We start from the raw sequence: 10,369 nt of genomic DNA on the forward strand, positions 1-10,369 counted from the left end.
CTGACAAGTACCGGAACTCAAGCATTGCCAGATGAGTCCAATGCCATATATGATACCGGGAAGTGTTTGGAAGCAAATTTTTTTTTTTTTAATCAAATCTTTTTTATCGTTGAGTTGCCCTTCCAATACATACATTGACTGTATCAAATAGGTAAAGATGTTGAACAGGATGTCCCAAACATAGGTGAGTATTGAGCAATAACAGGAGATATTACAGAACTTGTGATTTTCAACGAAACCAGTAACTAGCACTAGTAAACACATGTTAAGTGTCTATAGTAAACACTTTGCCAGCCGACGGATATTGCGGAGTCTAGTGCTTTTTAGTGAAACATAACATAACCTGTGTTTCCTACCTCTCTTTTCTCCTTCCCTCCCTCCCCTCCACCCCCCTCCTCCCCTCCCTTGTATTCTCAGTGGGTCACTATCGCAGGAGCCTGTCCATCACTAACTGCGGTGGGGCAAGGTTGGGATCCTCCAGCCAAGGTTGCCAAATAAGATCAAACTTTCGCACAGCGTTCCTGCGACGGTAAGCCAGGTGTTCCCTAAGAAGTAGGGAGTTGACATAATTGATCCATTGTTTCCCAGTGGGGACCGTAGGTGCCACCCTGTAGCGAGTTATGAGTTTTCTAGCCAGATATAACAGTCTGTTATTCATGTAGTAATGGTGGAGTTTCGGGCATCTCCAAATCAGGTGTATTAAATCACCCTGGTGTACCTTGCATTTTGGGCATAGGGGGAATCTCTCCGGCCCCAGCCATGAAGTTGTACAGGGATCCAATAAGCTCTGTGCAGAATAAACTGTTGCAAGTGCTTATGGGAGGCCGAAACTGAGACTGCAGGTATCGATTCCAAGTCCATTCCCACTGATCCCCATCTATATCACCAATATCATTCACCCACCGGGCCTTACATTTTAAGGAGGCATGATCCTGGATAGAGGATATCATGGAAACAAAGTTTTTGAGCCTCCGGCTCGGAAGTGTGTCTCCTGAATCAGGATCACGTCCGTGGCGGAGGCCCTGAATTCCCTCAGAGCCAGTCATCATTTCTTGATGGAGTTCAAACCCTTCATGTTATAGGACAATATCTTTAGAGCCATAAGTGGTAAATTAGTAAGCCAGAGTACCCTTAATGCACTGGGTAATCCCTCTATGGTATGGGAACAAAGCAGTAACCTTGTAACTAGTAATACAGTATACGGTAACCTGGAAGGCAAGAGATATACAACATCAATGAGAATAAAAAAATAAAAAGATTGAAAAAAAAAAGGGTCCTCAGAAAAAAAAAACTGGGTAGAGTTCAGTAGTGTGGTAACAAGCAGGCTGGAGAGGCCAAAAAGGTAAAACATTAACAACAGTAGCAGGCCTGAGAAGCAAAGTCATCTCAGGGGTCCCTGACCGCAGTTGGAGGACAGTAGGGGGAGCAAGGCAGTCTCCAGTGAGGGCGAGACAATGCGCCCCGCCAAGCTGCTCCATCTTTGGCTTGAGCAAGCAAGGTTTTCACTATAAACCTTCTAGGAGTTATCTGGAAACAAAGCCAAATCAAACCAAGTTCAAGACATCTCAGTGGGAGAAAACATAAAAGAAACAGAGATGAAAAATCAAACCCGTATAAGGGGTGACAGAGGATGGGTTTAACTTCATCTTTCGTGACAGAGAGACGGAACGGGAAGCCCCAGTAGTAAGGAATTTTGTTTTGGAGATAGGAAGTAATAGGCCGTAAAGAGCGTCTTTTTGCCAGAATGATCTGGGGGGGGTGTCGCTAAAAAATTTGGCTTCTGTCCCCCCTTGTAATCAATGTGGTATCTGTTACGGGCTGCCAGGGTGAACGTTTGATCTAGCACCTACTGGGGGTTTAGGAGCCAGGGTTCTGTGGGCACATTCCAGTTGATATCAGCAATGTCTGGAGCAAGACAATTGAACAGGCCCAGGAGGAATGATCTGATATTGTTAGACACTTTTTCTGACACTCCACGGATCCTGAGATTTTGGCGCCTCGCTCTGTTTTCCAGATCCTCCTGCTGGAGTTGTAGTTGGGTAACAGAATGCTAAAGGGACACATTTTCCGCTTCTAAAGCTTTCAGATAGTGAATAGTCTCATCAAATGTTGTCTCAAGCGTGGCTGTACCCTCCCCGAGCTGATCTATTTCGCCCCTCAGTTTCCTGGAGATCTTCCCCACTTCCTGAGCTATGCCCCTAGTGAGTTGTTGTGCCAGGGCTTGGAGCTGGATGTCCAGTAACTCAGGGGCTAATAAAGCGTGTATGGGTGAGGGTTGCTACAAGGGGGTGCTGACTGTGGGGAGGCCAGGCTGTGAGTCATCCTCCGACATTAGAGTGCAGACGTAATTTTCCGGGTCCCCTTGTGTAATTGAGACCAGGGATTGAGGCCTGGTGAGGTAGCAGTCCATAGTGACGGTAGGCGCGGCACTGGAAAGGATCGGTAATGTTCTCTCTGGTCTTCTTTTTTGACCATGAGGTGCCTGGAGGTCTTAGGTGCTGATGTGGCTTATCCCTGTGGCAATTGGGGGAATTTTGTTTTTTTATTCATACACACAATCCCAAAATCGGATGGAAAAATGTGTGCCACCTGCCGATTTTTGGATCGTTAATATGGTGCTTTTTGACAGCTGATTTCACTTTTTCGTCAGACAAAAGCTGGATGTGCGGACTAAAAAAAAATTTATACGGTTTTCATGCGGAAAAAAATCGTAAGAGCGAGACTACGCATGCTCAGAAACAAAAGAATACATACAAAACTATTCAACGCGTTCCGTCACTTATGACGCTGCATTCTGTCGTATGAAAATTTTCGTATTGTAAGTAACCTCTTTACTTTCAACATGAGACTAGCATGCCACAAAAATCAAGCGTTCAGTCGTACGAAAATCTAAGCGTGTATACAAGACTTTAGTGACACTTTTTTGGGGACCAGTGACACCAATACAGTGATCAGTGCTGAAAAAAATGCACTGTCACTGTATAAATTACACTGGCAATCTGCCTTTTTTACATAGGCAGACCATCCTTTTGTCCCTCCAGCGAGCGATCACGGGTGGCCGGCGGCCATCGTGGCCCGCTTTGAACCGCTGATCTGCTCCCGCTGTGTCCAATCACAGTGGGGGGAGCATGCCCCAGAGCCGTGCATGAGAATCATGTACAGGTACGTGATTTTGCACTTAAGGGCCACCCTGCCGCAGTAATTATATGTGGGGCGGACCTTAGGTGGCTAAAGTAAAGCAGTATCGTATCACAAAAAATGGCCTGGTTGTGAAGGGGGGGTAAATCTTCTGGGGGGCAAGTGGTTAAATAACAGTAACATTCGCGGTGTCTTCATGGTGCCTCTTTCTTGATGCCATTTAAAACCCAATAAACATACTTTAGAAAAAAACAAAATACAGTAACATATACAAAAAATAAGAAATAACACAGATCAAAGAGGAAAAAAGTGCATTGTTTATTTTTTTTCTAAATTTTTTGTTTATGCATAAAAATAAAATATAATCAAAGTAAAAAAGTAAAGTCTTGTTTGTCTTAAAAAAAATAATAAATGTGTTACTTTATAATGACAAAGTTATTCACTAATAAACAGTAGACATGTGCAATTCGTTCCGAATTAGTTTTTCTATGAAATGCGACAAATTTATTAATTTGGAAATATTTTACTGAACCCCCTTTAATGCGTTTTTTTCAAGAAATTCCAAAATGCGAAAATTTGAAAAATTTGAAAAATTTTAAATCCAAAATTTGGAACTTTGAAGATTTGGAAAATTGAAAATGAGAAAATACGAAAATAAGAATAAAAATAAGAAAATAAGAACGCGAATTGACAAATTAGAAAACCCAAAAATTAAAAAAAAAAAAAAATCGGAAGTAATAACTAATAATAATAATTATTACTAACTAACAAATTATAGGTATTATAATTTACTTTCAAATTTGGCTGTTTCATTTGTTTTTTTCTTTTTTAGTTTTTCAGGTCATTCATTATGATCGAAATGCGTTACTTCGAATAAATTCGTAAAGTCAAAAATAAGAAAGAAAAGCCGAGAATTCAAAAGAATTAAAATTCGAAGATAACAACAAAAATTGAATTAAAAAAATCAGAAAATAAGAAAGAAAAGCCGAGAATTTGAAAGAACGAAAATTAGAAAATAAGAACGAAAATTTTGAAAATGCGAAATAATAACTATCCATTAAATGATAGTTATTGGAATTTCTTTTCAAATCTGGCTGTGATTGAACGTAACGAAAACGAATTTATCCGAAGTTACGAATTATCCAAAATAACGAATGCCGGATCTAAATGAATGGAATGTAACAAATTAATAATAATAAATAAGAATAATAATAAAAACTTTTTATTATTATTATTATTTATTATTAACAATTGCAGATCACCACCATTACTAATTAAAAAATTATATATAAAAATGCTATAAAACGAACCCCTATTTTGTAGAAGCTATAACTTGTTCACAAACCAATCAATATACACTTATTGCTATTTATTTTATTTTTTTTACCAAAAATATGTAGAAGAATAGGTATCGGCCTAAACTGAGCAAAAAAAAAAAATTGTTTTTTTTTATATTTTTTGGGGGGATATTTATTATAGCAAAAAGTAAAAAATAATCCTTTTTTTTTTTCAAAATTGTTGCGCTTTTTTTATTTATAGAGCAAAAAATAAAAACCGCAGAGGTGATCAAATACCACCAAAAGAAAGCTCTATTTGTGGGAAAAAAAGGACGTCAATATTGTTTGGGTACAAAGTCGCACGACCGCGCAATTGTCAGTTAAAGCAACGCAGTGCCAAATCGCAAAAAGTGCTCTGGTCAGGAAGGGGGTTAAAATCTGGGGCTGACGTGGTTAATAATTCGTTATGTTCCATTTATTTAGATGCAGCATTCGTTATTTCTGATAATTTGTAGGATAAATTTGTATTTGAATTCAATTCGTATTCATTACATTCACTAACAGCCAAATTTGAAAGGACATTTTAATAACCATGATTTAATAGTTAGTTATTATTAGTTAGTTATTATTAGTTGGTTAAGTTATTACTAGTTATTATTTCGGATTTTCACATTTTTGTTCTTTTTAATTTTTGGATTTTCTTATTTTCCGATTTTTTTTTTGAATTTCTGAACTTTCCAATTTACGGATTATAAATAACGCATTTCGATCATAATGAATGACCCAAAAAAATTCATATAAAAGAAAAAAAAAAAATGAAACGAAAACGAACAAATTTTTTTGGCAGTGAACATGTCTAATAAACAGACTAAAACATGGTCCATAGGGGGGTGTGAGAACTAAACTGGCTGATATGGTAATGTAAAAAGTTCAAAGAAAATTACACAGTAAGTTATTGAGGCAGAGATTGGATACCCGCGGGCAACAGCCTGCTTTCTAAAATGCAAAATGATTCCTTGCGGAGAACTGGAAAAAATTGTTGATGGCTTTAAAGTGGAACTGTTAAAAAAATTAAAATAAAATAAAAAATAAAAAAAATAAAAAAGGAAAAAGAGAAAAAATAGTGGAACTGTCATTAAAGTGAAGCTGTCAGCACCTTTAAGTATAACTAAAGGCATTTTTTTTTTGTGTGGGTGTAATGGAGATGGATTATACCCCCCTGTCAGGTTTTTATTGCTGTCTGTGCCCCCATTAAGAAGATTCCCCCCCTTTTGTTTGTCCTGTTTACCTTTCCCATCAAAAGTGAAATAAAATCCCAAATTACGGGTTGTCACCAGGACAGGAATAGAAGGAGAAATCCTTCCAATGGGGACACCAGAAAACCCTGGGATTCCCTCACTTTAGAGAGATATCCTCCCACTTCCTGTTTTGGCTACGGGACAGGAAGTGAAGGGAAATCTCCACTATGGGATTGCACAGATGGCAAAAAAGAAAAAAAAAATAGAAAATCAAAAGAGGTTAAAAACCTCACTTACTTTATCCGAAACAAAGAATTTAAAAAAAGTTTTGCCTTTTAACTACATTTTAACCACTTAAAAACCAGCCGCCGCAGTTGTACTGCAGCAGGTTGGCTCTATTATGCGAATCGCGGTCATTGTACGCTGCTTCGTGTAATGGATCTAGCGGGCAGGGATCAATGTCATGGAACAGCAAGCAGGATCTGGAGCCAGAAGGGATGTCAGCAAAGCCAGTCTTGAACAGAGTCGCAGGAGATAGTCTCTGTTATGTTGACCAAGGTGAAGGCAGAGATCCTCTGGGCTGGACAGCTTAAGTAGACAGGACTGACGAGCAGGATATCATCAACAGCTGAGCAACTGTGGAGAGATAGGAGCTGGCAATTAGCCGACAGCTGAGCGGCCAGCTCAGAGAAGGAAAGGCTGAGCCCAGCCCTGACAAGTACAGAGTGATCGTCTGTTCCTTGTCATTAGGAACAGCGATCTCTCTCCTCCTCCAGTCAGTCCCCCCCCCCCCCCACAGTTAGCAACACCTCCCTAGGACACACCTAACGCCTAGTGTTAAACCCTTACCTTGCCAATGCTATTTATACGGTAAGCAGTGCATTTTTATAGCTCTGATCGCTGTATAAACATCACTGGTCCCACAAAATGTGTCAAAATTGTCCGATCTGTCCGCCGCAGTGTCGCAGTCCCGCTAAAAGAATCACAGATTGCCGCCATTACTAGAAAAAAAAGAAAATAAATAAAAATGCCATAAATCTTTTTCCTATTTTGTAGATGCTATAACTTTTGCGCAAACCAATCAATATGAGCTTATTGCGATTTTTTTTTTTTTTTTTACTAAAAATATGTAGAAGAATACATATCGGCCTAAACTGAGGAAGACATTTTATGTTTTTTTTTTATTATAGCAAAAATAATTATTTATTTTTTTCAAAATTGACGCTCTTTTTTTTTGGTTTATAGTACAAAAAAAACACAGATATGATCAAATACCACCAAAAGAAAGCACTACTTGTGGGAAAAAAGGACGTCAATTTTGTTTGGGTACAGCGTTGCACGCGCAATCGTCAGTTTAAGCAATTCAGTGCCGTACTGCAAAAAAATGGCCTTGTCATTGAAGGGGGTAAATCTTTCCGGTCCTTAAGTGGTTAAAGCAGTAGTAAACTACAGCATTAAAAAAAAAAAAAAAACGTCCCTGCAAGGTTCTCTGGCACGGAGCTCTGAAGGTCTGGCATGGTTTGGCGTGACGTCACAGAGCGCATGTGCCAGTGATGTCCCCATCTGCATCCAGTGTGAGTATCTTCTAAATATCGCAAGTTGTTTGCTGTGTCTACATCTTATTATAGGCTTTACCTGTCGGTACAAGTCCAAAAAAAAGGAAATTACCACGACTTTAACCAAACACAGGACCACATTGCTCCTAGACCATAGTGAAAGTATTTGCCTATATCACCCTCTAGTGGCCAAATAGAATAATGCCAGTGTATAAGACATTCAAGTTATAACATATGATTTTATGCAATAATGATCTAAATAATAATAACAATAATAAACATAATAATACTATTAATACCAATAATATATATATATATATATATATATATATATATATATATATATATATATATATATATATATATTTTTTTTTTTTTTTTTTAAAGGTTAATTTTTTTTTTTTTCTTTTTTTTCGTAAAACACAACAAACATATTTACACACAAAATGTGTTGCTGTTACTTAAAAATCCCTAAGGACAGATCACTTCCTTTTTATTTTTATTTTATTTTTTTATAAATAAATACAAATTTGCTGTCATAAATCAAAAATAGCAATTATAATATTTTATTTTTTTCGTAAAACACAACAAAACATATTTACACACAAAATGTGTTACTGGTATTTAAAAATCCCTAAGGACAGATCACTTCCTTTTTATTTTTATTTTATTTCTTTATAAATAAATACAAATTTTTTTCTAATTGGAAAATAAGTGCGCAACACGCCCACTGTAACAGACCTTTGATAATTGCAAAGCCAGAGTTGTATTCTTTTTGTATAATCTACAGGGTGAGCTGTCAGACAGCCCAGGCTACTAGCCTGAGCGTAGTCCCGTCGTAACGAAGTAACGTCATCACGTTACGAACAATCAGATTTTCCAACAACTTTGTCCGACCGTGTGTATGCAACACCAGTTACAGACAGAATCCGTCGGACAAAATCCGGAATGTCCAACCATGTGTACAAGGGCTTCGAGTTTTTTTTTTTTTTACTTATCCCCTTCTTCTCTTTTATATTTTTTGTGTGCCAGTAACATGATTTTTAGAAAAAGGGACAAATCACAGAATAAAAATGTATCCAAACGTAATTATGTGTTTTTTTTTTTTTTTTTATTCCAGCCCTTAGATTTTATATATATATATATATATATATATATATATATATATATATATATATATATATATATATATATATATTTATATATTTACTGTTTGTATATAGTTTATCAAATCTGTATTCATTTTTATAACCCTGAATGAAGGCACTTGGGTGGTTGCCCTTTGGCCTCCTTTCCTTGAGTACTAGAGGACCTTGTCCCAGCACCACTTGTACCCAATAACAGTACCACTTGTAGTCTCGAAGGTACCCTGGCAGGATGCCCAGGAATTTATTTAATAGACACTACTGTTTTAAAAACATTGAAAGCCTTTGAAATTACATGAACAAGTAATAGCTTATATACAATTTAATTGATTAGGATTACATAGTTTACATATTGCTTAAAAAAAAAAAAAAAAAACTCTTAATACAAGCTAAACAGAAAAAAATACAGTATATGTTTTTCACGTTTGTTGCCAGCGGGTTTAGACATTAATGGCTGTGTGTTGAGTTATTTTGAGGGGACGGCAAATTTACACTGTTATACAAGCTGTACACTCACTACTTTACATTGTAGACAAGTGTCATTTTTTCAGTGTTGTCACATGAAAAGATAGAAGAGAAGATTTACAGAAATGTGAGGGGTGTACTTACTTTGTGAGATTCTCTCTACCTATCTATCTATATATAAATTATGCATATTAAAAAAAAAAAATATTAAATATTAATATATAAAAATATTAATATATTAAATTAATATTAAAATAATTTGAAGAAAAAAATGTAATGTTGTAATAAGTCGGGTGTTCTACTAATTGGTGGACCCCCATGTCTTCAGTGTTGTCACATGAAAAGACAGAAGAAAATATTTACAAAAATGTGAGGGGTGTACTCACTTTTATGAGATAGTGTATATTATTAAATATTTTTTATATATATATATATATATATATATATATATATATATTGTATTTTTTGTAGCAAAGTATAATTTCTTCAGTGTTGTCACATAAAAAGATATCATGAAATATTTACAAAAATGTGAGGAGTGTACTCAGACTGGGATACTGTATATTATTATTATTATTTTATATATATATATATAATATACGCTGTATTTTTTTTTTTTTAGCAAAGTATCATTTCTTCAATGTTGTCACACAAAAAGATATCATAAAATATTTACAAAAATGTGCGGGGTGTACTCACTTTTCTGTATTCTGTATTAGCACTTACTAATAATTCTTCTTTTTTTTTTTTTTTCAGGAGGTCTCTCTGAATATCGGACGAGCCGGTGCATGTATTGTCGTAATCAAGTTGCCGTGAGATGTTTTCTTCCTGAGAACGAACTTAATTTATGAAGACAACAATTCTAAGCTAGAGCACATCCACCGACACTCGACTCCCCATTTCCATGAAATTCAGATTCACAACCAACCTATGGTGGGAACCATCACTTTGCCAACAATCTTTTTCTGAATATTTGTAAAAAAAAATAAATAAAAAAAAGACAAAAAAAAGACAAAACATACAAAATAATTACTGCCATTTTCTATATGTGGTAAACTCTGAGGCACACTGAATAATTGAAAGGAAAACACGTGACAAGGGACGAAGAATGAGTGTCAGTACATTTCACATTTAAAAAGAACCAAAACTTTGTCTTTAATATTATATTTTATGTACCATCGAAAATAGGTGCCGACAGCTGAAGGCATCGTATATTTTAATATGTATAAAAAAAAAAAATAATAATGTAAAAATGATTACCGAGAGGGGGTATTTTTTATTAGGGATAAGAAAAAAAAATATATAGAGAAGGCAATAGACGTGAAATAGAGACTTTCTTCTGTTTGACTTTTAAACATCTTTAACTCTTTTAATTTACCTATTTTTTGCTTTTAACAACATGATGGGTAGAATTTCATCTCGTTTTCATAATCACTTTTAGTTAAAAGGGGGTCAATTCACAAAATTTAATGTGCAATATTTTAACAGCATTCATGCAATTTTTAAAAATTGCCTGTAGTGAAAGGTTTTATATCATAGGCTAGTTAAAT

At 35.8% G+C, this 10,369-nt stretch overlaps 1 protein-coding gene across 2 annotated transcripts in view; it reads left to right on the plus strand.

The window, feature by feature from the left end:
• Positions 1-9,836, plus strand: part of KLHL4 (kelch like family member 4) — a 605,202-nt gene extending 595,366 nt beyond the window's left edge. For both annotated transcript variants that reach the window (XM_077485270.1, XM_077485275.1), the window contains one exon: positions 9,576-9,836. In XM_077485270.1, coding sequence (XP_077341396.1) covers positions 9,576-9,635 — 60 coding nt within the window. In that variant the 3' untranslated portion in view covers positions 9,636-9,836. The remainder of the gene's footprint in view (positions 1-9,575) is intronic.
• Positions 9,837-10,369: the final 533 nt, after the last annotated feature.

The sequence above is a fragment of the Lithobates pipiens genome, unplaced genomic scaffold, assembly GCF_037356315.1.
Source record: "Lithobates pipiens isolate NorthernLeopardFrog02 unplaced genomic scaffold, aLitPip1_a1.2 Scaffold_1, whole genome shotgun sequence".
Taxonomy (NCBI): Eukaryota; Metazoa; Chordata; class Amphibia; order Anura; family Ranidae; genus Lithobates; species Lithobates pipiens.